Source organism: Triturus cristatus, chromosome 1_2 (assembly GCF_964204655.1).
Source record: "Triturus cristatus chromosome 1_2, aTriCri1.1, whole genome shotgun sequence".
NCBI classification, from domain to species: domain Eukaryota; kingdom Metazoa; phylum Chordata; class Amphibia; order Caudata; family Salamandridae; genus Triturus; species Triturus cristatus.
In genome coordinates this window covers 905,909,044-905,936,058 of record NC_140580.1, presented here as the reverse complement: position 1 = coordinate 905,936,058, position 27,015 = coordinate 905,909,044, and the positions used below count along the sequence as shown (strand labels likewise).

The 27,015-nt window shown below is 47.3% G+C and overlaps 1 protein-coding gene and 1 long non-coding RNA gene across 2 annotated transcripts in view; both read left to right on the top strand.

Moving 5' to 3' along the window:
• Window positions 1-27,015, top strand: part of DDX20 (DEAD-box helicase 20) — a 298,858-nt gene that overhangs the window by 101,096 nt on the left and 170,747 nt on the right. The window contains exons 4-5 of the mRNA XM_085609637.1: window positions 9,590-9,704; window positions 9,786-9,928. Coding sequence (XP_085465763.1) covers window positions 9,590-9,704; window positions 9,786-9,928 — 258 coding nt within the window. The remainder of the gene's footprint in view (window positions 1-9,589; window positions 9,705-9,785; window positions 9,929-27,015) is intronic.
• Window positions 18,042-21,796, top strand: LOC146868292 (uncharacterized). The gene is made up of 3 exons (XR_014966194.1): window positions 18,042-18,109; window positions 19,563-19,687; window positions 21,411-21,796. It is a non-coding gene; the product is annotated as an uncharacterized LOC146868292 (long non-coding RNA).

Below are 27,015 nucleotides of genomic sequence, written 5' to 3'. Positions count from 1 at the left end.
AGCCTTCGAGACCGCTTGTATATACTCTAGTATATACTTATTATTTACTTATATGTGTGTACTTTGTGGGCTATGGAGATCAGCCCTAGGACTTGTCTGCTTCCGCTTAGGGACTTTGTTTTCTGTTCAACTGCCTCTATTTAACTTTCTTGATAGAAAACGACCAGCAGAGGTCAGTAAAATACCAGAATTGCTTTCTGCTGAAGGACATATATATATATATATATATATATATATATATATAATTTTTTTTTTTCTGGCAACTGCCTCTGTTTAACCTTCTTGACCCTTGACCTCTGGGTAGGTTGCCCCCCCCCATCCGCACAGCGCCACCTTTGCGTCCAGCTCCCTGCTGCTGCTGAATCTGAGGCCCTCCTCCACCCCCAGGCTACCACCTGCGCCTCATCCCTGGTGGCCAGTGGTAGGCCGTAGTTAGGTTCTTGTCGTTGTGAGCATCACTGTTACTGTCTAGCCCCTATGTATTTGTACCCCCACTGTTCTCCACTGTTTTGCCCTTCCATTCTGTGCCCCCACTGCTGCTTACTGCTTTCGTTCTGTGCCCCCACTGTTTTCCACTGTTTTCGTCCTTCCGTTCAGTGCCCCCACTGCTGTGCACTGTTTTCGTTCTGTGCCCCCACTGTTTTACCACTGTTTTTGCCCTTCCATTCTGTGCCCCCACTGCTGTGCACTGTTTTTCTTTCTGTGCCCCTTCTGATTTCTCTACCCCTTCGCCCTCCCGTTTCCCGCCGCTGTGTCCCCTGCAGCCCCGCCCCCCTCGCTGACCATTCGCTGCGCCTGCCTCCCAGCTGCTCCTCCCTCCCACCTCCCCATATATGGTGAGCCCGTCTGTGCCTGGACCGCACCCAGGGCCAGAACCCCTGACCCCCACATCCGCCACGAAGACCGCCTCCGATACGACGCCAGCACCCTCATCGCTCTCAACCCAGGATGGACCTCCACCTGCTTCAAAGCCACCCCGAAACAAACCCATGGTCCCTTCATTTGCCGGAACTGCAGCTTCACCTGCCTCGGAGACCCCGAGACTCCCGCCAAGAAGGACCTCAACCATCTCCGGTGCATCCTACTAAACACCCGCTCTGCACATAAACACGCCATCGAGCTCTGGGACTTACTCGACACTTCATCACCGGACGTCGCCTTCCTGACAGAGACCTGAATGAACGAATCCTCTGCACCCGACATCGCCATAGCCATCCCTGACTGCTAAAAGATCACCCGCAGAGACCGCACCAACGGAATCGGAGGAGGAATCGCCATTGTCTACAAAGACACCATCAGGGTCTCGACAAGCACCGACGATGTTCTCAGCACCGCCGAACACATGCACTTCCAGATCCACACGGATCCCAACCTCACCTTAAGAGGCACCCTCATCTACAGACCCCCCGGACCACGACCCCAGTTCAGCGACTCCATCGCCGACTTCATCAGCATGCATGCCCTGACCTCCACCGACTACATCCTCCTCGGAGACCTGAACTTTTACTTGGAGAACAACAACGACAGCAACTCCTCCAACCTGATCGACAATCTTGCCAACCTCGGACTGAAACAGCTTGTCTCGACGCTGACCCACATCGCCGGACACACGCTCGACGCCATCTTCTCCTCAAGCTCCCACGTCTCCTTCAGCCACACCTCCGAACTCACCTGGACCGACCACCACTGCATCCACTTCACCTTCCGGAAACCTGCCGCACACCACCGCACCCTACAGATCCCTGGTAGATGCTGGAGCAAAGTCACCGTAGACCAACTCGGACAAACCTCGCACCCAGCCCACCCACCGACCCCTCCAACCTCGATGACGCCACCCGCAATCTCAGACAATGGAAGGACGGACGACTGCGCCAACACCTTAGCCCCGCTGAAAAAACCAACCTACAAAAACACCAGCAAGAGAGCCAGCTGGTTCACCCCGGAACTCCTAGCATCTAAGTGCACCTGCCGGAAACCGGAGAACAAATGGCACAGCGAGAAGACGCCGGACAGTCGCACAGCCCACAAAAACGCCATCCGCTACCACCATCCCCTCATCGGGTCCGCCAAGAGGACCTCCTTCAAAGACCGCCTCGACAACAACGCACATAACAGCAAGGAGCTCTTCAGCATTATGAAGGAACTCTCCAACCCCAGTTCCAACGCCAACGACATCCCGCCGACGCAAGCCCTGTGTGATTCCCTCGCCACCTTCTTCCACCGCAAGATCGCCGACTTCCACGACAGCTTCGACTCCCGGACGAACCCAACAGGCCCGACGCATCAGACCCGCCACACCCCATCGACCACGACCCCGTGACAGCTTGGGTCAACGTGAACACCAAGGACACAATCAAGACCATGGGCACAATCCACTCCGGCTCCCCATGAGACCCTTTTCCACACCACATCTTCAACAAAGCCGGCAGCTCCATTGCACCTCACCTGCGCAACGTCATCAACCTCTCCTTCGAGACCGCGACCTTCCCAGAGAGCTGGAAACACGCCGAGATCAACGCCCTACTCAAAAAACCCAATGTGGACCTGAGCGACTTCAAGAACTTCCGGCCCATCTCCCTGCTTCCATTCCCAGCTAAGGTCATCGAGAAGATCGTCAACAGACAGCTCACCCGCTACCTCGAAGACAACAGCATCCTGGACCCCTCCCAGTCAGGATTCCGCAGCAACCACAGCACTGAGACCGCCCTCATCGCCATCACAGACAACATCAGGATCCTGCTGGACAACGGCGAGACGGCGGCCCTCATCCTCCTGGACCTCTCCGTCGCCATCGACACTGTCTGCCACCGCACACTACGCACACGCCTCCACGACTCAGGGATCCGAGACCAGGCCCGGGATTGGACTATCTCCTTCCTTTCTGGCAGTACCCAGAACGTCCGCCTCCCCCCCCACCCCCCATTCAGATCCGAAGCCTCCGAGATCATCTGCGGCGTACCCCAGGGATCTTCCCTCAGCCTGACACTGTTCAACATCTACATGGCTCCACTCGCACGCATCGCCCGACAGCACGACCTCAACATAATCTCCTATGACGACAACACTCAACTGATTCTCTCCCTCACCAAGGACCCCCTCACCGCCAAATCCAACCTCCACGAAGGAATGAAAGCCGTCGCCGACTGGATGAAGTGCAGCCGACTTAAGCTGAACACAGACAAGACGGAGATCCTCATCCTCTGCTCCAACCCATCAGCCTGGCACGACTCCTGGTGGCCCTCGTCACTAGGAGCACCTCCGATACCAACCGACCACGCACGCAACCTGGGAGTCATCCTCGACTAAACGCTCACCATGACCAAGCAAGTCAACGCAGTCTCCTCCTCCTGCTTCAACACCCTCTGCATGCTCTGCAAGATCTACAGGTGGATCCCAACAGACACAAGAAGAACTGTCACCCAGGCCCTCGTCAGCAGCAGACTCTACTACGGAAACGCCCTCTACGCAGGAGCCCCGACCAAGCTCATCGAACGACTGCAAAGAATCCAAAACGCCTCTGCACGCCTGATCCTCGACATTCCACGCCACAGTCACATCACCCCCACCTGAAAAACCTGCACTGGCTCCACGTCGACAAGAGAATCTCCTTCAAACTCCTGATTCACGCACACAAGGCCATAAGACCGGCCTAGCCTACATCAACAGTCGACTCTCCTTCTACGTTCCCAACCGTCACCTCCGCTCCGCCGACCTCTCCCTGGCCACCGTCCCGCGCATCCGGAGAACCACCACCAGAGGCAGATCCTTCTCCCACTGCGCGGCCAAGATCTGGAACACCCTTCCCCTCAACCTACGACAGACCCAAGACCTGCTGACCTTCAGGAGACGACTCAAGACCTGGCTATTCGACCAGTAGCGGCAACCCACCCCACCTCTCCCTCAGCTCCTTGAGACCCTCGCGGGTAAGTAGTGCGCTTTACAAATCTTGTGATTGATTGATTGATTGATTGATTGATAGAAAACGACCAGCAGAGGTCAGTAAAATACCAGAATCACTTTAGCATACTCTAGATTCCAGTCCATAGAAATTGCCTTCCACAAGCACCCGTAGACAATAATCTTTTTTTCAAATCTTGTATTTTCAGCGATATGACCACCGAAGGCCCTGATTTTATATTAAAAACAGAGGTTTGGTATATACTATTTCCTGCTGAAAGGCAATATTTCTCTCCATGTGTTCCCATACCTGACGCCCATACCTGGCGTGTCAGGCAGTTTGGTGCTTACTTTGCCTCCATGTTAAAGAACAGTAGATTTTTAAGCACCCAGGCTAATGTGCTGCATAGCTAAATACTATAAGGTGCCAAAGGCGAGGCCGATTGCATTGCAAATGCTTGTTTTAATTAATAAGTTGTAGTTTTGTTATCCCACCACAAGGTGGTGCAATGCTCTCGCATGTTGGAGATTCAATACAGCCAGCAGAACAACAGAAGACAGCTTATTTTGAATCTCTGACAACCAGGGTTGTCACCCGTTCAGATAAAAACACCACGGCCCACTTAAATAAGCCCTCACAGGGAACCACCGTCGCAAATGAAGTACTGTATGTCGGGTCTTGTTTGCAAGCGGCTTTGATGCCTGTGTGAGGTGGGGCTGTATGTCTCTGCTGGCCCTGTTTGAGTAGCGCTGACATGGAAACGACCCATGTCGTTTCCTTCACTGCTGCGCATTTAACTACTAGAAATTCAAATTTTACTTTCCATACACAGACCCTGAAAGACATCAGAGCAGGTTACAGGTTAATTACAGTAATAAAATACGAGCAATTATTTATGCCATAAGAATTCCTTAAAATATTTACCGTATTTCCTTAACCTAGGCAAATCTTTCTTTTTCAAAAACAATACCTCTGTACGAACTTTTTTAGGTCTCGACTAGCGAAGGCTGCGCTTGCGCAGTCTCGCTCGCGAGATTTAATGACTTGGAGAAGAGGGGCTTGAACCCGCCTTTATTCTCTCCTCTTCTCCATTGGCTGGCCTCTTAAATGCTGGTCAGCCATTGGAGAAGAGGTTTGTCTCTCCAAACAAGCCCCGTCTCTTTCCGATTCGTGGGCGTGTTTTTTCGATTCTTTCTCTCCTCTGGAATGTAAACATTCCAGCCAATGGCAAGAGGAGAGAAAGAAAAACACGCCCCCGATTCCGAAAACGACACTGCGTTTCTCCGAGGCATTTCTGGCTGACCTCGGAGAAAGGCGGTGGTGTTCAGGGCGATTGCCTCAAGGACTGGCAGCTGGGCTCGCTCGCCGCGGCAGCACGTAAGACTTGTTAGAAGCAGCAACCTTGAAAATTAAAATATAGCTTTTCGTTGTTTATTTTTTAATCGCGCTTAAGTGAAAGCGCGATACAAAAAGAAACGGCGGGAATGGCGGGCGCTTGGCTTGTAATGACTCTTAAGCATAGCTCCGCCTCCATCGTTTGGCCTGTTAGCTACGAGGCTAGGGTCTTGCTGCACCCTTTTTATGAATGTATTCGCACATCGAAATACTGCAAATAACTGAAGAGAATGCATGTTGACGATTTCACATGATGTTCAACCGTTTCCGTAAAGAACGTTCCTTTTCCCTTAATCTTGTGTTTTGTCATGTGTACCTAACATTAACAATTTACTAATTAAAAAATGTAAATGATTTCAGCCTGAATACCGTTCCCTCTCTACTGTGCCTCCTCGTGGAAGGCACTGCTAAGCCTAACTCGCAGTCTCCGGTAAACACACACAGCGATTTGGTTACAACCGACTGTGGTTAGCAAGAGCCTATGACGGCGTCGCTCTCCCCTACGTTTTCTCACTCTTTTACTTCCGGTTGCGCTCCCTCCCAGTCCTCTCTTTCTGAGAGCAACTTCCGGTTGACTCCACGTTCTAATTTCTCCCACAAAGTACTTCCGGAGCCGGACGCTCTTTTACCCTGCCTAGCCCGAGTGACTGCACTGATACCAGGCTCGGCGGAAGATTGCCGGCTCTTTGCCGCTTGCAAACTAAACATTTTGGACTCCTGGGCTCAGGCGGTGGATCAGCAGGAGTTGGCAGCGGTGTTGGTGAAGGAGCAGTACTGTCTTGCGAGCTAAAGGGGGTTGTGGCAGAAGCTGTCGTGGCAGAAGCTGTCAAGGGAGTAAAGTGTTTGTAGGTTCACGAAGACTAAGTGGGTTGTCGCAGAATGCTAGCTACCTTGTTTCCATTTACGTGATTACATTTAATAAATCAGTGCCAACAGGTAATTATTTAAAGCCCAGAACAGTGCCGACCCAATATTCTGGTGATTTGATGCTACTAATCTAAAGCCATTGGATTTTTGTAGCTTAAGCACTCGATGCGAGTGCATGTGTTTTTCCAGTTGTCTTGATAGCGTGCTTCTCACCCCTCTGTGTTCCGTAATCTCCTCTCGCCCGTGTGCTACCCTGCATGCTCCACATTTCTCTCTCATCTGTGTGCTTTTCCCCCACCCGCACTTGTCACTTTTACTTGCCTCTGTCCTATTCTGCTTTGATGTGCACTCTTGCCCGTGCGATATTCTGCCCCCTAACTCTGTTCTTCTCGACCATGTGCATTTCTACCAACCCTCCTATCTGTGTTGCTCTCTCTCGTCTGTGTTCCTCTTTTCCCTCACCAGTGCTTGTGTTGCTCTCTCACCCGTGTGCTTCTCAACCACCCACAGATCTTGTGTGCTTTTTGGACCCAGCTCACCGTATTCGTCTCTCGCCGATATGCTTCTCTGCCACCTACTCAATGTGTTTTTTTTTCTCTTGCCTGTGTGTTTCTCTTCACACTCCTGTGCTAGTGTTGCTCTCTTGTCTGTGTGCTTCTCTTGACCATGTGCTTTTCAAACCCCACCTGCGCTCGTGATTCTCTGCCACAGCTCTCCGTGTTTCTCTTTCTTGCCCATGTACATTTCTGCCCCACTCTCGATATTTCTTTCTTGTCTGTGTGCATCTCTCACCTATGTGCTTCTCCCTTCGCCTTGTGTTCTATTCTGTTGCATCCCCCATCCTCTAAATGACCGGCTCCTCTTTTGAAAGATTTTGAAGTAAAAAAGGTTTGATCTTACGCTCCTGTTATTTTTTCCTCAATCCATCTCATATTGGTAAATAAAAAAGGCACCTGTATCATTTGGTACGCATGCACAAGCATGGTGATGCATGTACATGACTGTCACTGCATTTTTTCCCTTTTGCCATGCTGCACAGCATCGGCTATGCTGCATACTATTGGTAAAAAAACATAGGCGCGGCATAATCCAATCCCATCTGGAATATCTGTGCTGTTTTGGGTGGCAGTTCAGAGTGCTGGTTAAGTGTTGTGTTGAATATTTGTGGTGGGGGTTATGAGCAATGCCAATAGCTCTAACTTTAACAATGCCGAGACCATTGCATTGTAAATGCTTGTTTAGTATTGTGAGTGATACATGTGCTAACTAAACTAGGTTTTCTAACACACAGCGCCAGCCAAGACTAATTTTAATCTTGTTACCCCTCCCCTCCACAAGCTTGCAGTAGTACCCGCTTCTGTGATTCCATGGACAATAGCAATTTATGTCACAGGATAACCGAGTTGTCTTTGGTTTCTATATGCCCCAGTGCACTGGTCCGACATAGGTGTGCCCGAAAAGAAAGTCGGCACACGATCAGATCTCAAAGCCTACATCCCAGCTAAATCATGTAGTTCGTTGGAAAAGTCGAAAATCTCATCAAAAAGATGGACTGTTTCTGCACTGAGCCACCTTCCCGGTGCTCAACCTAAAGATATGGTTTTGCTGCTTGCCTTGTTGTCGTGGTTCATTTATGCATTTATAACTTCAACACTGCATCTTGCTTGCAATGCACTTACTAGAGATATTAGTCTAAAAAAAAAAAGTAAACCTTCATTATCAATTTCATAAGATATGTTGTAGAATCTAAATAATATCCTGTAATTGAGTGAATTACAAATGTAAATAGTCTATTTGAAAATAAATCTGACGAATCTCTCTTTCCTTTACCAATTTTATCATACTATTTTCTCCTTGTTGCAAGCGAACTGCTCTCATTTTAACAGATGCTGCTACTCAGAATTGATTGGCTGTAAACACAGTCAGACTCTAGACTACACTATTAAAACCGGTCACTGTATTACAAGCTGTTTCAGTATTCTGTTATGCAAGGCTGATTATAATTTATACGCTAGAAATGTTATGATTCTAATCCTGCTGGACATTCAATACAGTTGGGCAACCATGTATTCCTGGGAATGTGACAACGAGTGCCAAAACTGCAGAGGTTCATTTGAAAACACTTCAGTAACATGGGTTCTGTGGCCAGTAGTCCAACACGCCATCTGTACCTAAATGTGTCAGAAATAATCATAATTCACAACATCTAATACGTGTAATAAATTTTAGGATAATGCTCCAGAATCGTTCACGAATATATCCAAAAAGCAAATTAAAGAGTGCTACATTACATCAGGGTTGACTGCCCACTGCTTGTAAAGATCAAACATGCAAATAATAAAGTTGGTGTTTGCACAACAAGAAACCGATGTAGCAATGGCTGTCTCCTTAGGTTAACCGTAATTGTCAGCCTAGTTAGCATGTCCCAAGATTATTATCAGTACAAGGAAACAGCCTAAAATCTATATTGTTAATGTTTCCACCCAGTTGAACAGTTACTTCATGGTGTCTTCATTAGGTCACAATTACATTCTGGGTAGCAGTCCTGGAAATACTGAACTGTAATGATGAAACTCGGACCAGTCAGTACTATGAAAGGATGGCATTCCCAGTAGGAAAAGGCTAATGTTTCCTACTGGTGCAGGAGGAATTAATGTACTGTAGCAGTGCCAGGGACAAAACAGCAACTGTTGTCAAGGAAAGGGTAAAAGTGGGAGACACATCCGATTTGTTGTATAAAAAATGCATTGGTTTACCAGTCAATTTAGTTGTTTACTGCTGTGGGGATATGGAATAAAACAATGAGCAACAACAGTGCTGAGAGTATCGGCAATGTTGTACAGTTATGAGCCAACTCTTATTTACGTAGGTTGTGGACAGCGATGGTGTCAATAGTGAATAGGAAGTTGATTTAGTTAAGATTAATGTTTATAGGAGTGTGTGATGATGTAACAAGAACACTTAGGATAGAAGTTCTATAATGGAAGGTAAAGTGGGATTTTTGAAAAAGGGATCTTACAAGTCGGTTGGGGCATGAACAGGAGACTGACTGAAGAGTGCTCTAATAAAGAAGCTGTGAATCCATGCTCTCATCCGTGCTATAACGAGGATCCACATTAGTGAGATTTATGGTTTGAAGATGAATGGTGTAGGCTACCTACCTACAACTACTGATTGTCGCCTATTGACTCTGGGTGCAAACCTGAAAAGATCCGCAAACACATAAAAACCGTGTCCTTTGTGAGGAGGGATGAGTTCACCAAGCCTCAATGAGCAGGGGAAGGGGCTTTGGTTCCTCCCGACACCAATGCTTTTTGCATGTGAAGGACGGTTCAATCAAATCATCTTAAGTTGTTGATGACTAACATTTTCCTGTAATTTGTTTCACGTTTTTCAGAGTTTAATGGAACTTCTCTCTGCTCCCCACAGGCCGAATCAAGCAGTTGATAGAACTTGGCTACATGAACACAGCCAGCATTCGTCTTTTTATTCTTGATGAAGCTGACAAACTCCTGGAGGAAGGCAGCTTCCAAGAACAAATCAAGTAAGACGCCGGCCAAGAATCCGCTTATCCAACAGTGTAGCCGAAACATTTTTAACATTTGCTTTTTCCAATTTCATTCAGCTGGATCTATTCTTCGCTGCCTGCCAACAAGCAAATGCTGGCCGTCTCTGCTACTTACCCAGAATCAATGGCCAGTGCTCTGGCCAGGTACATGAGGGAGCCAACATTCGTCAGGTTGAACGCCACGGATCCCGGTCTCATTGGTGCGTATAAGTATTTGAGCTAAGTGTTGGCAAATACTAAGAAAGATGGTTTTAATGTGCCCAATCTTGTTCTAAAACTCTACTACAAGGCTCTTTTTCCAAAACTTTGGCAATCCATGCAATACAGATAATTGAATTGTAAAACAAGTCTACAAAGATCTACTGATCAGTTATCTTCGGTCTAAATCAAATTCTTCACTCTCTTCTTGTCATTTAATTGTTTTTTTGTTCTTGCAGTTTATTTTAGGAATTTGTCATTTTGATGTACAAGTTTTTTTCTTTTTTTTTTCCATTAAACCTTATCAGACTTTGGGGAAAGCTCCACTTAAAAATGTTGCTCCTCATTTGGTGTTAACAAGCCAGCAAAAGACGGGTGTTTTGAATGGAATGTCTGCCTCTTCTTACTATGTAACTTACTATCTTCCTTCAAAGGCCTCTGGTTCTGTCTTTGTCTTTCCACCTAACATCTCAGAAACAATAGTGGACTTGTGTTTAGTGCTTGGTTGCTGTGCTGTGTCTGGCACGTAGCTGCTCAATAAAGATGGGTTGTTTGAGTTCTTCCAGCATTCCTGACACGCCTTGCAGCACTGGTTTAACTTGTATCTTACATTCTAAAGGTCTACACCTCGCCTTCAAATACAGATATTGGTTGTGTCTTGCTGGACTCTATCGTGACTCTTTCCTAAGCCATCTACCTGTATTGTATCCAGGATGAGGTAATGGCACTTTCTAGGTTAGAATTTGCCAGTATCTACCCATGCACAGGTTGTCTCTATGCTGAACTCCTCATCTAAGGAGACATTGTTCAGTCTGCTGGATTGTGCTGGATCCCAGACTGGACTGTCGTTCAAGCCAATCCTCCTTGCAAGCGTACATCTATTTGAGTTATGGGGCTTCACCACATATGATTGCAGCCTGATGAGTGTCTGCTTTCTCCACTGACATTATACGCAAACATTTCGGCCGCGCTATGTCACTCTTTCCTTTCTGGGTCCATGAATTCTACTCAGCTGATAAAGATTTTTGCTAAAAACTATAACAATTTAATTTGCTTCTGGTGTTTTTGGGTGGTTGTTGTGCTGGGATGAGGGTAAGTCCTATCACGCTTTAAGGCCTTCCTTTCCTGCATGTCCGGCTTGGCTAAGCCTGAGGTGTGTGGTGGCCCAAAAAAGTCCCCCCCCCCCTTTTTTTAAATGCTGTATGGAACCACCTCCACTTGGTGACCTGTCATGTAGTGGCCCAGGAGAACTGTGTGGCCCGTGTGTTATCAGTCTCTTTTTTCATTTCTAGCTCCTGGAACACAGCTGGTCTCTACCCTCCTGTGCAGAGGTTGGGAATCTGTCATGCAGGACCTGTTCAAGTTTACTCAATTTGCACCCCTGCAAGACCTCTACATCTCTATTTGTTAATAATATGCACTGAGCTAAATATTCAACCTCTCTGTTCTCAGAAGTGAAAGTGTAGATGTACAGGAGAGTGAACAATAATGAGTAAAATAAATTGCAGAAGGTCCCAAACCCCAAACCCAACACATTCAGATCCTTTTCCCAGACCTTACATGAGGGCCAGGACATAACTTAGTATATCTTGAGGGTCGGCCTAGATACCACAGATTGTGTCACCAGAGCAATGGGCCACCAGTGTTGTTATTCAGTGGCATGCTAGGATGCGCTACTGGGTTTCTCAGAGACTTCCAAGCCTCCATAATGGGTAATCCTTTTGAGGAGCCAGGCTCTATGGTTCAAAAGCAGATTCGACAATGGAACATTTTATTGATAATAGTTATGTCTCACTCCTTGTGGCTGTATCTCGGGGAGTTTGCCCACTGTCTGAGACTGCCCTCACTACTTGTCTAGCAAACTGTCCAACCTTATAATGGTTCAAAAGAGAGAGGTGGTGCAGAGGGCATCGTCGCCAGCAGTCTTCCTCCTCCTCTTCATCAGCCTTGCCAAGCACCATGCATCAGGCATTAGACTAACGCATTTCAGTGTGGTGGTCCATATCGCTGCACTGATATGCTAGGTCTCGCATCATAGCGCCTCCTTAGCTGTCAAGCGGAGTGCTGCTATAATGCAAGATACTGACTGAAAGCTGTGGCAATGTGGGGGCTGGCTCAGCTGCTCATGACTCCAGCTGGCTGCTACTCTGATACAATGTTACACAACACCCCGTGAACGGCATTATGACTGTCTTATTATAACAACAAGGAGTGTAGAGAATCACTGAACACAGAATCGTGGTAGCACATGACTGTCTTATTATAACAACAAGGAGTGTAGAGAATCACTGAACACAGAATCGTGGTAGCACAGCAAGTCCACGGCACGTTATGTTCATATGGCAGCACTTTACAGTTCGTTCAAATCCGGGGTCGTTCTACAGACAAGTCCTGCCCGCTCTGAACTGCGTATCATTTAACTACTGAGAAACTGTTTATGCATAGCAGATTAATGTGCAGATCCACAACCAGTAAGCATTTCAAAGTTCTTTTCATCATTCTATGATTGGCTGAGTTAACTGCAATGCTCCTATCCGGGGTCACCTTACACATTGCACACTTGTGCCCTCTGACTTCGGCCCGACCAATGGAGCCCTTCATATTCACAGTCCCCATGCCTGTGTACTTCTAGTGACCCAAGAATGCCCTAAAGCAGGCGAACGGTGATTGGGTGCTCTCTTCCTGCAGAAAGAGGCCAGGTGGGTTCTGGAACAGTGGACCGGAGTAAGACGCAGTGTTAGGGCACTAGAAGCAATGCAAGGAGATATACAGACTTTGTGGTTGGGAACCAGCACCTATAGGCCTAAGATTGGGCTAGTATGTTGCATGTGCGATCCTACGTGCGGACTCCACCAAGTATACATCGCCTCTATAAGAGTATTGTTAGTATGACCGTCAACGCGACATTGCGATTGGAGATGTGATATGGTAGTTGGTTCTCTTTCAAACTGTGTTATGCAGTCTGTCTCCAGTTAGTGCCCTTCCATTTCTGGTGCTTTGCATCAGTTTTAAGATCTTAGAGTTTCTCGTAGCTCAAATGGGTGTAGTTTCTGATATTGGTTTCCCTCATCTTCATTGATTGATTTTGCTTGCGAGAAACGGTCACTCATAGTCATTGAAATGTCACTCATAATTACACTAACATTATGAAAATGTCACACATAGCAATCTAAAACCTTGACAGCTATGCTTCATCCGTTAGAGCTGCTGCTAAACCAGTTCAGTTTCTCCTACAATGGCCATCTGGGACTGCTAGTATGGCAGAATCGTTTTTTATCTGTCTGGCTCATGCGAGAGAACATTGAAGTAGTGGGTTCTTCAGTTTCCCTACACCTTTTCTTTCTTGACTTCTACTTCCATGTTACTCCAGCTTTTGGCCAGATGTCAGTGGGCATGCCAATATTTGTTTTTTTTTCTCTCTCTCTCTCTCTCAAGCATGGGTAGGAGGAAGAGAACTGTCTTAAGGTGGTTGAGTGTAGCATTACCGAGGAGTATGGTGGTGGTCTTCAGTGACATCAAGTATCTGGGTGGCTACATGGGGGCTGTTTGAAGAGGTGACGCATGAGATTTATTTCGAATTTTAGCAGAGATGGTGTTTTGTTGACACCATGTATGATGGGGAAAGGATATACTTCATTGTATGTTATGCAACTGGTGTTGCATTTGAGTCTGACTCTAGGTCTAAGTTTTGTGTCTTCCGACGAGTACACTCTAAAGATTTTAGATACTTTTTTTCCTCTCCCTGTGTCTCCTCCTTATTTCTAGAAGACTAAAAGATTCTTGTTTAATATATTATCTTCACGTTCTAGCACTGATATCTTCATTACTGTGGTAGAAATTAGTATTTCAGGTAAAGTATTGATAGGAGAAACTCTTTCTGACAATTATCCTTTAAGCTTCTGAGATTACATGTCTATGCCAGTATAATTAATTTAATTGCATTTATATAGTGCTTACTACCCGTGACAAGGTGTCGAAGCACTTTTATGCCGGGCAGTCCGCTCCTTCGAAACCCAAGGTTAATGGTTAGTTCAGTGTTATTGGTTACTGTTAGTTATTGGGATTTGTCTTATGTGCTCAAAGCAAACCATTCCATGCAGTCACTTCTGTTTTTTATGGTGGACTAAAGTAATAATGCTAGGTTGGGATCATTTGGCGATGAGGTACGGTGAGATCAAGCACATGGTTGATGGAATTAATACAGGAGTTAGAGGTGATTAGGTATTGTTTGGTTGCATAGGTATTACTTTCAGCGAAAAAGGAGAGATTGTGGTTTTGAAAATGAGTTATGGGAAATTCGCTGAAATAGAGAATAGTCAAACGTGCATGTGTCAGAGTAGGTTGTGCTCAGATAGTGGAGGCATGCAGAGGAGGGAAGGAAAGGGACATTTGAAAGGGAGAAGAGAAAAAGGAGAGGCGACAAACTGTACTTTAGTGAATATTTTTGAGACGGTATGTAGTTTGAGGATGCAAGAATGTAGAAAAACTATATTCCTTGTGAAGATTGTGCTATACTTGGTACTAGAATCATGTAAACAATCTCTTCGCTGCTAGGCTACTGCTAGACCACCAATCCAGCCAACTCAGTTGATCAGTTCAAGGGTTGAAAGTGAAAAATAATGGCTAGACGTATATGTCGAGAAAATACATGGGAAATAATGTACACAATGAAAAAGAGATACTGGTGTTCATCCTCAGATTTGACTCAGAGCATTAATTATATTGCAGAGCGGGCTACATTTCACTGCCTCTGATTCGCATTAGCACCAGCTGGAAGGTGAGGGAAGCTTCCTAGACAGCGGAGGTGTCCTACCCGCACTGTAGTAGATGGAGGGCAGGAGATGCAAACACTGGGGTGGGTGTGGGATGGTGAAAAGGCTCCCTTTACAAATTCAGTGAACACTGTTGTTAGCAAATGGCTGCCGATTAGATTTCCTGAACCAATGCCCCTTTTGTAGATGCTATGGGTGAGTAGGGGGTGGAGCTGCAGGTTGAAAGGGAACATTTAGGTGAGGCCAAGCCTTTTGTCTACTTCAATCACACTTCAGTGCAGAACCCTCACACCTCTTTGTGCTGCAGAAAACAATAACTTCGTAAACTGCCTGCCACTCTGTTCTTGTGTACTAGAGTTTGTGTACCCGATACACACCTCTCTTCTAGTCCCCGCACTCACCTCAAACTTGCTCTTAGTGACCTCGTTCATCTCTCTCTCTCCTCACGGTCCCGCTCTCTGTGTGCGGCGGCTCCCCCTCCTGTGGCCTCCTGACTTTTCCATCTCTCTACTCTAGGATCTGTGAGTACAGACCTCGGGGCTCAAGGTGCATTGTCCACCCTTTTTGTTCCGTGGTCTGGCAACGCAGCTGCCCAGTCACCAAAAGTACATCTGGGTTTCAGACACAGCTGGCACGGTGCATGGGCGCACACCTAACATGGTTCTGTCTTTCCATCCTCTATGGGGGCCTCTTGTTCTCAGACCCTCAACATTATCCACGTGGATAGTGGTGATGGCAACAAATAATTTTCGCATAGGTGCTGGCTATCTTTGCACATAGAACTTGACTTATAACATTTGTTATCTAAATGTTTGCTGCTCACTCAAGATCTCGTGAGATTGACAGCTTCTTTCATCATATGATAGCTCCAGGAATAGAGAATGGGATAGGTATGGCAGGGACATTGACACAGTGGTCTTTTATCTTACTGCCCGAAGCGCCTTAGAGAGTGAGAAAAGTAGGCGAGGACATGCCCTCTGATTGCAGCTCCTTGCTCACTCCTGACCATGTATCCTTGAGCATGTCTGAGCAGCTCACCGGCCGGAGACCGGTTTCGAAGCCTGGACCTTGGTTGTGAAGGACTGAAAGCATTTTAGTCTCTGTGGACTGAGGCGATATAGAAAAACTGCTTTGTAAAGTGAACAATGTGCACCCTGGTGCACGTCTGGTTTTGACGTTCTATATGAAAAAAGGTTGCATTTCTCCCATTTTGCTTCAGTTCTGTTTTGCCATTAATGACTATCTCTCTCGGCTTAACCAGTTTTCTGGGACCCATTCTCTCCTAAAAGCAGCTTGTGTTCATGCAGTATCTGAAACTGTTGACCTCTTTCCCTGGCTCCCCTGTCACTGGCAGTTGTGTGGCTTCTAAGCCACAGGCCTGGATCAGAATTCTCTGCTGTAGTTTTGTGGAAGTTTATATTGGTAGGAATGTGCGTTTTGTCCTGGTTGTTAGTAAGCCTGGGCGTAGTTCGCATAGTCGCGCTTCGCGAAGCTACGCGAAGATGTTCTTGCACTACGTGAGCTACGCATAGCTTCGCGAGCTTGCGTAGTTGCTTGGGGCGCCCGTTCGCGATGGCTTTTTCTTGTTCGGGAGCGCGGTGAGCGTGTTCGGGGAGCTGTTTGCATGCTCGGGGGATAATATCTTGCGATATTACCCATGCGGTCGCCAATGGGCGTGGCCATCTTGTTTTTCAATTGTCCCGCCCGCGATGCCTTATTTCCTGTTCCGGGTCACGGATAGCGTGTTCCCGATGCGCATGTAGTGTTCGGGAGCGTATTTTACTTGTTCGCGACTATTATTGCATATTCGTGAGAAATATCACGCAAGCTTACCCACGTGGTCGCGAATGGGCATGGCCATCTTGTTTTTCACTCTATGCTATGGTTCTGGGTCTACTTTTTTTATCCTCCCTTAATCTTTGTAATCCGTTGTATTTAAAACATTTTTTCTGACTTTTTTTAGTTATCATCTATCTCTCTCTTTCCCTAAGTTTATATTTTGCATTTTATTTCTACTTTTACTGTGTTTTTTTTACTTTTATTACTTCTTTCTTTCTTCTTCCCCCCTAACTTTTTTTTCCCCTTCTAACTTTTCTTTTCCGCCTCCCACCCACCCCAGAACCATGGCCAAGGGCACACCTAGTGCTAAGGGCAAGGGACCAGCAGCAGACAAGAGCCGCCTGCCTTGCGGCAGAATGCGTCCAGCAGGGGTGCTGGCCCGGCAACTTTTTGGGGAGGTGGCCGCCCTTGTTTTTTTTCGTTCAGCGCCACCTCCCCTTGACCTTGGCGGCAGGCCCGGCTCCGGGTACTCTACCCAGGAGCATCACTGCGGGTGGGCGAAGGTGTGCCGGGCAGTGTTCTGGTGCTCAGGGGTCCGGCGCACCCATAATCAGCTAGCCCACCGGTGGTCTGACATCCTGGACCTGGAGCAGGACCTGTTGGACCTGCTAGGTGCCGAGGTCGTTGGGCTTGGTGAGTAACTTATTGTGTATAAATTAAATTTTTGACGAATAACAAGATTACTGCTGCGTGCTACGCGTTGCTGGTAAATTACGTTCCAAAAAGCAAAATCTTCTGTGATTGTAGGACCCAGGTGCTCGGTGGTACTCTTACTTGTTTGCAACTTAGTTTGCGCTAGCTTGTGCTGATTATGTAAGAGTTTATTTTAGAGAACTGAAGTTAGGTAATGCGATTTGCTAGAGAGACTCTAGTCCTTCCATTGTCCTACTGTGAAATAGTGGTGGATGGATATTGGATACTAGGTTTAGTTAGTATTAGTTAATAATTGTTTTACGCGGTCTGCGTGACCCCTCCTCTGTCACTGAGTGCTGCTTACCCCAGTCCTCCGTAGAACCTTTTGTACTTTGTTTAGTGAGTGGTAGGCTTAGCATGGTCAGTCAGTAGCAGAACTAGATCAGAATCATGCAACCAACCCACAATTTGTTGTCTGTATGCACAAATTTATGCATGTGTCCTCCATCTCATCTATGCATTTGATGGCTAAAAAAAATGAAAATGCAGACTTAGTGAACAATTGGCCCGTCTGGAATAGGTGGTGTAGGTCAAGTGGTACTTACTAGGCTTCGTTAGTATTTGTAAACAGAATGATTATGGAACACTGGAGTGTTTATAAATAAGTAGATGATCCGTGAATGCAGGAAGCAGCCAGTAGTCGATCCATCTGATTAAATAGGTCAATTTTATTGCAATTGTTGTTTCCTAAAATGTTTTTTTACTTATTTTTCCAAATGATTTATTATTATTTGTTTCACAGCACTCCTTAATGTTTGTCTCTTTCTTTATTATATGTTACATGATCATCAGCACCACCCAGGGGCAAGAAGACGGGGTCAGAGTCGGCGGCAGAACCACAGGACCGCTCCTCTACCGAGGCTCCTGCTGCTGGCCCCAGTAAGTCCTCCAGTGGTTATATTAACAGTTATATTTCCCTAACTTTTACTGCATCTTTTTTTCTGAACTATAAATTATGGTTGCACTTTCTAATTCTATTTTTTACAAAAGCTTCTTTGACCTTGACTATCTGTTTCCAAATTCTGTTTATCCCTGCCTCTAACTAAGTTCCTTCTAACTGCCTCTGCTATGACTCTCTGTACTACTACTACTACTATTATTCTGTCTGTAGCGAAGCTTGCACAGTTGCCTACTCTTTATTGAAGGTTTTCTTTGGAATAATAAAACTCTGATTGACCAATAGCTCTAGCCACTGCGTCCTGTCCTTTGGGTTGTCCTCTTCTAGTCTTCTCAATGTTGAGGCTTTGACAATTCCCACAAACAAAATGCCCAACCAGATATGTGACTAGTATTTTGGATCGGATAGTACATGATACTACTATTGTTGTAGTGATTCTGCAGAGCCACATACAGAACTATGCACAACAAAATCGGATGTCGGTGATGGGAGGTTGGACCTTACTGATCACACCTCAGTCCAAAGAACCCACGATCCCCTGACCGACTAGCTATAGTGTCTCACATTAGGGTCCTACTCCCGACCCCCCCCCACGAAGAAGATACACAATGTTGATGATGACTGGGACAGACAACCCAGAACATAACACCGTTTTTCTCACTCACTTGTGTAAGTTCACCCCCACCACACCAAATACCACAGAGTCTATGTGTAAGTTCAAAAGGTTTATTTGAAACAAGTAACAAGCTCTGTACGTCGTTATGACATTTCATTTACTACAGCCATCATCGATAAGCCAGCAAAAAGCATAAAATTAAAACAGTAAACATTTACAAGTGCATGACCAGATCTTTTAAATTCTGGAAGACCCCTCACCGTAGAATGTAGAAATACTGGTTACATCATGCATCATAAGCTCTGTAAATCTCTGGTTTGTAGAAGGGAATCTTCCGCCTATTATATGAGAAAAATGCTGCGCGTTAGCCGTTCGATAGTATACTGGTGAATGCAAGCATTTTGCAGTCATGGCAAAAAGTGTAACATGTATGTGATGGCTAAGCAATACGGACTAACCAAATTCAATAACAAAGTTTTTCGACCTCTTCACTTGTACGCAACAGTCATATGGCCTCAAAGGCGTCTCCTGCACATGTCAATAAGCTGCCAGGTGTAATTAAATATGCGCCAAAAGAGTAGTAGTTGACATGATGAATCTAAAAGGGTTACACATGGCATAGGCTAACTTTCAAAAGAGTAGAGTAGGACTATATGACCCTAGGAACCATATCACTACTTGTGTCTGTCTACTGACTGTACTTACTACTCTAGTGCTGATGTATGTTGTATTAACTTTTTTTTCAATGTTCCAAGTGAACACTAATAAAATAGGGGGAGGTTTCCAGGCATCTAAAAATTTGTTATGTTTTTTTCTAGGCACACTACCAACCACCAGTGCCGGCGGGGCCAGCGGCGATGTGGCCATTCCGGAGGGGGCGGAAGAACTGGCGGCACCTGCAGGAGCGACAGGGGGGGGGAGCCAGCAGCAGTGGCCGGCGGTGGTAAGTTATATTCATTACTTCTTGACATTACTACTAGATGGAATTGTGTTCACTACTTCACTGTACTGTGCAACTTATTAAGTTGTAGTGAACATTATACAACGGTTGAAGAAGACACCCTTTACTTAGCATTAGCAGCGTGAGTTGAGTAACCAATGGCCTCTTCTATTTGACTCCAAAATCAGCTGTGAAGTTTTTATGGAGAAGACAAACTCAGATCAGATGACCTTGAGGGATGTGTTGAACAAAGAGGGAAAGAAGGGTGGAAGGACGGGCGAGATAAATAATATGACTGACTGGCAGAGAAGGATATGTTGGAAGCATGCATAGGTGGCTGATAGTAATCAGGTCAGATGCATGGGTTCTTGAAGGATGGGTGGAAGGTGAAAGAGGATGCCTACCTGGGTGGGTGACACAGTATGGGTGGATAGTACTAGATAGCAAGAATCAGCGGTGTTTGGTTAAAACTCAAAGCCAAGGCAAGTAAGGAAGGAGCGGAAGAATGGGTAGTTGTTGGTAAAACCAACTAAGGTTTGTTAAGAGATATATAAAAAAAGAAGGATAGACGTTTACTTTAATGGATGTATGCCTGGATGTACTATCATCAATAGACAGCATAGGTGGAAACTGTCACTGGAGAGTCTTACTTTGAAGAAAATGTAAAAGAAACTGCGCCACAGTAGCAAAGCGGAGGGGAATATAGGTAGTATTTTCAGAATACAGTTGACTCGCAGTAGTTTGCAAGCACGTCTTATATATATATATTATCAAGCCGAAGCGCCTTCCTCCGACTCCGGGGACCACTCCCTACCTATGTTAATGTATTTTCGATTGGGTCAGCCAGCCTGCAAAGGGTGGCCTATCTGTTGGTTACACAATTAATGAAAGCAAAGTACCCTATGCAGTAGCGGTTGGTGGTGGGAGTGCTGGCGGGCGGTGACATGGGGAGGGGCAGGGTGGGTGGCAAGTAAACTATGTATTACGGCCAAATACAGGTAATCAACATAAAAATAAATAAAATGATTTTCACTGCACTGTCGAATGCAGTGCGTGCAACTAATTTTTTTATATGTATTGTTTAAATACCTGTGATTGTCTGTAATCAATAGTTTACCACCCCCACCCTGCACCTTCTAACGTCATCGCCCGGCAGCACTCCCACCACTGACCGCTACTGACCTGATGTCGTATTACCATCTATAATATAAATATAAGCAATGATCATTGGATCAGATAAAAAATCAGCCTTTTTGTAGTACCTAGGGCAGGGTGTAAGTGAAATTGATCATTTGTCATCATGCAACAGAGAGTATGGCCAGTGCCACCGGCTGTAATACAAAAATGAGCTTCCCCACCTGCAGACAGTAGTAGTAAATAAAACGAATGTGAGTCTGCATCATGTGACTCATATCTGTTTCTCTTGGGTACAAGCTTAGCTGACTGAGCTGGAATGCTGGCTACAACAAGGTTATGTAATTGCGCTAAACTAGAGATAAGAGCAACACGACTGGTGTACCGGAGTACATAGTACGAGTATAATGTCGTAAACTCCCACAAATGTTAGAGTCCGAGGAAGTAGGAGTATAGATACTTACCAGCAAATCACAAATGTTATGTACTGTGCTTGCTAGTGATACTGTGACAGTATGTGTTGAATGATTTTAGTGTTTCTGTTTTGCTAAGAGTATTGGTTACAACATGTTCTTTTTCTTTCTTGATATAGATACTCCTTCCACACCAAAACCATCGAGGAAGGACTTGGCCGCCAGGGCCCGGCGCCATAAACTGGAGGCCATTTGCGATGAATATCGCCGGCTGGTGGCTCAGGCGGAGGAGGAGGCGGCTGCAGCTGCAGCTGCAGCCTCCTCCAATGCCCCGGGCCCCAGTTAGGCCCTGCCTCCAGTTTTACGGCGCCGTGGTCCGGCAGCCGCCTGCTGCCGCGCCTCCATCTCTACCACTGCTGCCCCCCACCCTGCATGTAACTGCAGGGCATTTCGCCGCCAGCTGCTCCACCGGATGGCCCGCTTGGAGGAGCACCTAGAGGAGCGGGTAAAAATCCTGGTGGATAAACATCTGAAGGCCCGCCGACTATAGAGGACCTTGTCATTTGCCCCCTTTTTAATTCCTTTTGTTGGTGGGTGGGTTTTTGGGCGTTGGGGTTTCACTTTCAGACATTGGGACTTGGACTTTCGTTTTGGACATTGGTTGTGGTTAGGGAGGGGGGTGGGTTAGGTCAGAGTGGAATAGTTTATTTTCTTTCTTTTTTTTTGTGAAAACTTTTTTATTATTTTCATATTCAAGGCATAGACAATTCTGATACATTAATCAAATACATATAAACATTACCTTTGCATTGTTGAAAATTATGGCACCTGGTGTTAAATAATCATAAACATCTCAATAGAATGAAAACTGTCTTCACATCACATTTCCAGCTCCCCTCCGTTTTCAGTGTCTAAGTCCTCCTCTACTCTTATGTCGGGGGGTTCGCAAATGTATCCCCTGTACTTATTCCAGGCCCCCCATACCTTGTTCCATTTCCTCAGGCACCCACGATTTATAAACACCGCTTTCTCTGCCACCATGACCATATCTAGATCCCCACACCAGGCGGCAAGCGACGGCGTCTCTATCACACCCCATTTTTGTGTGATATTGCGCTTTGCCACCATTATCCCCATTGTTACCCATTCCTGTGCTGGGCGTGTAAGATCGTTCGGCTCCCACACATTTAAAATGCATCGCCTAGGCTCGGGCACCAGCGATATCTCCACCACCTGTGATATAGTCCTCATCACTTTTACCCAGTATTCCATTATCTTGGGACATTCCCACAAGATATGAAGGAAAGTACCCTCCTTCCCACAGCGTCTCAGGCAGTACGGGTGTGGTGCCGACCCTATTGTGTGTAGGATATATCTAGTGTAATAGGTTCTGTGTAAGATTTTTAGTTGCACTACTTTAAGTCTAGACGGTATCCCCACCTCCTGTTGTGAGGCAAGCGCCTCCCGCCATTCAGAGTCGTCGAAATCGCCCACATCTTGTGACCATTTTCCCCTGAGTGCCCCGTGAGGGTCCGGGAGATTGTTCACTAGCTTTCGATATGTGAAAGAGGTAGCTCGTTTATACATGCAGTCTGTCAACAGCCTATCCTCTAAGGGGGTGGCTTCGGGGACCTTTGTGCCGGGTGGTAGGGCCGCCTGCAGCGCATGTCTGATCTGTAGGTATCTAAAGCCTTCAGAGGGCGCCAGGTCGTATTGCACCCGGAGGTGCTCGAACGTGGCTATGCCTCCCTTATGCCACATATCCCCCACTGTCGAAATTCCAATAGCATCCCATTTGTCAAAGCCCTTGCAGTGCCTCAAGCCGCCCAGCCGCTGCGTCACCCATAGAGGGGTGAGCTGTGTTATCTTTCCTGCTCATCCCATTTTAGCATGTGCTGCATGCCAGATGTCGACCGTTTGCCTAGTGGGTCCGAGCAGTATCGGTGTACGCTTTCTGTTGTAAAGTGCGGACATCATGCCTTCAGCCCCGAGCCCATCTCTATCTGCCTTATAGGCGGGATTCGTCTGTGGAGCATGCACCCATTGATTTATAACTTTCAAGTGCGCTGCCCAATAATATAGCTGTACGTCCGGCAGTGCAATGCCCTCATCATACCACCCTTTGTTGAGCTTACGCTGCGCGATGCGTGCAGGTTTGTTCCCTCACATTAGCCCCGTGACCTGAGCTGCAATGTGCTTAAAGTAGGTGGGCGGCACCGAGTATGGCGTATTTTCGAGGGCATACAGGAATCGAGGCAGTGCCATCATCTTAAAAAGCGCTGCCTTCCCCAGCAGCGTTAGGGGGAGTGTCCCCCAGTGGGTGGCATCTCTTTTTAGATGCTCCAGGGGAGGCATAAGATTTTTCTTAAAAAGTTCATCTGGGTCCGCCGTGATATAGATTCCCAAATATTGGAATCCCGCCACCGAGATCTGCAGTGGACAATCCTCTGGGAGCTGTGGCGGCAGGCCCCGGAGCACAAAAAGTATTGATTTGGATCAATTGATAGTATAGCCCGATGCACGACCAAATTGGTCACATAAATTGAGAAGTACCAGGATGGAGCGCCTGGGTGAGGCCAAATAAAGCAGAACATCATCAGCGTAAAGCGATATACGATCTTCCCAGTCTGCTGTCCATCGCAGTCCGCGTATCTGGGGCTCCCACCTGATCCATGCTGCCAGCGGTTCCAGCACCAGCGCAAACAGTAACGGCGATAGCGGGCAGCCCTGACGCGTGCCTCGGGTCAGTGGGAAGTCCTTGGATAGGTGCCCATTAGCCGCTACGTGGGCCAGTGGCTTTGTGTAGAGTAGGCGCACCCACGCACAAAACTTTGGGCCAAACCCCAAGTGTGTCAAAACCGCAAATAAGAAGGGCCATTCCACCATGTTGAACGCCATGCGTGCGTCCAATGACAGGATAACTGCTGGCTCCTGAAGATAAGGTATACGGGTCATCACTCCATGCAGTCGTCTCAGGTTTAACGCTGTGTTTCTACTCGTCATAAACCCTGATTGATCCGGATGAACCAGGGTTGTGAGATGCGGAGTAAGCCGCAGCACAAGGACCTTTGCTAATATTTTGACTTCAGCATTAATTAAGGAAATGGGACGATATGAAGTACAGTCTTCCGGGGGCTTCCCGGGTTTCGGGATCGCCACTATTGTGGCTACACGCTGATTCCGTGGGAGTTCTCCCTTCTCCAAGCTGTCCCGATACATATTAAGTAGGTGCGGGGCTACCGTCCCAGCCAGCCTTTTGTGAAGTTCTACGGGGATTCCGTTCGGTCCTAGCGCTTTCCCTGTCTGTAAGGAGCCAATTGCTACCTGTAGCTCCTCGGTCGTCATATCTGCCTCCAATGTGAGGGCTGTCTCTGGCCCAAGCTTGGGCATCGCAATATCCCTGATATAGGTCAGTGCCTCTTCCGTTGTCATCGCTGACTGTGATGTGTACACCTGCTGAAAGTGTTGCGCTAGTCTATGGACTATGGCCCGTGGGTCAGCGTCCATTGCATTATCTGTCATTCTAAGCTGCGCTATCCACTTTCTATCTCGCTCCCTTTTATCGAGCCACGGCAACAGCTTCCCAGCTTTATCACCGGCCTCGTACACCTTATGTCTCGTTGCCGAAAGTCTAAGTTCGGTCACCCCCCTCAAATGTTCCCTATGTAATTGTTGTTGGAGGTGTAGGGTGCGGGCCGTGACGGGAGTCGGGTTTTGTGAATGTTGTGTGTCAGCCTTCTGGAGCTCCGACTCCAAGGCAGTGAGTTCTCGCCGCTGTTCTTGCTTATAGCCTGCTATAGAAGAAATAGCTTGCCCTCTGAGTACAGTCTTATAGGCCTCCCAGAGGGTGGACGGGGAGTGGACCGACCCGGCATTTTCCCTGAAGTATTGTTGTGTCGAGGTGCATATGGAATTCATGATCTTGGGAACTTTTAAGTATCCAGGGAACATGGGGAATATTCGCCGCCTTCCCCTTGGTGATACGTGTACGTTAAGACCACTGGCAAGTGGTCTGAAATAACTCTAGGCCGAATGTCAACAGAGCCTACGTGCTTGAGGCTCTACGAGGAGGCTACAAAATGGTCTATTCTCGATAAGCTATTATGCACAGCAGAATGAAAAGTAAATTGATGCTCCATGGGGTGCCGATGCCGCCTGGCGTCCACCAGCCCCATTGCCTCCAGAAAACCCCCGAGATGCGCCCCCCCCCATCGCCCGCTCCCTCACAGGATGCCGGTCCATGTCCCCGTCCACCATGTCATTAAAGTCTCTTCCAATCAGCAGTTCCCCTTCCGGGAGATCAAGGAGGAAGTCACTCAGGGCCGGAAGCGCAACTGCCTGTAGCGCCGGGGAAATATACACCAACACTATATTGATAGTGTCCCTCCCATTGTCCCACCAGAGCCGCAAAGCGGCCCTGTGCGTCCGTTTTCGTTCTATGTATTATGAGTGGCGATTGTTTACGTACCAAGATACCCACCCCTCTGGACCCCGAACTCTGATTGGGCCACCATCCTGAACCCCCATCTGTCTAGCGCCAGACATGTACTCCCAGTGAGATGCGTCTCTTGCAGCAGGATAACAGCCGGGGAGCTTCGCTTAATACATTGCAGCACCAGACCCCTCTTAATTTTATCCCCAAGGCCTCGAACATTCCATGTCATTAGTGTTAGGGATCTCTCTTTTGTGTCCGGCCTCTGCCCCCGCTCAGTTGACTGCGAGTGTGATATTGTCATGATCGTCAAGTTGCAGTCAATGGGATGGAGGAGCATGGATGGAGTCTCTGCCATCCCCATGTGAGGACATCACGTTTTGTATGCAGGCACTTGGAAATGTTAACAAATAAAACCAAACCATAACAACAAAACCCCACCCTCCATCCCCCACCCTGCCTCCCTGCTAGATAGACTTTCAACTACCCACCACCCCAACATTGCAGAGCGCTTTGTACCCATTCCCAGTAACAGTACTTGCGTGTCGGAGGTGAGAAGTCCGGTGATCACCTCAGTCCATCCCCTTCCTTAGGACCCTTGTTCAGCGAGACCGTTCTGCGGCCGCCGTGTGGACCCTGCACTAGTGGATCCTCGCCCACCCGTTTAGTGTGTAAAGAAGATTACATGAGGCCCTCACCAACCAATGACCTGGGCAGCATTACACTACCATTGTCTTCTGTCTCTGTGTGTGCCGACATGCGTGATCCATGGTTCCTCTTCTCATTTCTCTGTCTCCGCCCCACACGCCGTAACTCCTTCTCGTGCCTGTTTCGTGATCCTCGGGGCCCTCTTCCACTCGTCGCCGCTGCTGGTGTTTCTCTGGTCGCCTACGTCCTTCCACTTCTCGCCACCCCTCAAGCCACTCTCGGCCTCCTCCGGGCGATCGAAGAACCACGTTTTTCCATCAGCTACAACTCGTAACTTCGCCGGAAATAGCATTGAATAGGCAATTTCCTTGCGCCGGAGATCCTTTTTTATCTCAAGGAAGCTTCTTCGACGTTTGGTGACTGCATCTGTGAAGTCCGGAAAAAAGGAGAGCAGCGAGTTATGTACTCGGATCGGTGGGGCCACTCTTGCAGTCTGCAAAATGGCATCTCGGTCACGGAAGTTAAAGATGCGTGCCAACACCGGCCTGGAGGGCGCCCCTGGTTTAGGCCTGCCACCCGGCACCCTGTGCGCCCTTTCAACCGAGAAGAAGGTGGATAACCCTCTCGGCTGGAGTCGTGTCTTGATGAGTTCTTCAACGTAAAGGTCCATGGCCTGACCCCCTTCACTCTCGGGAAGGCCCGTA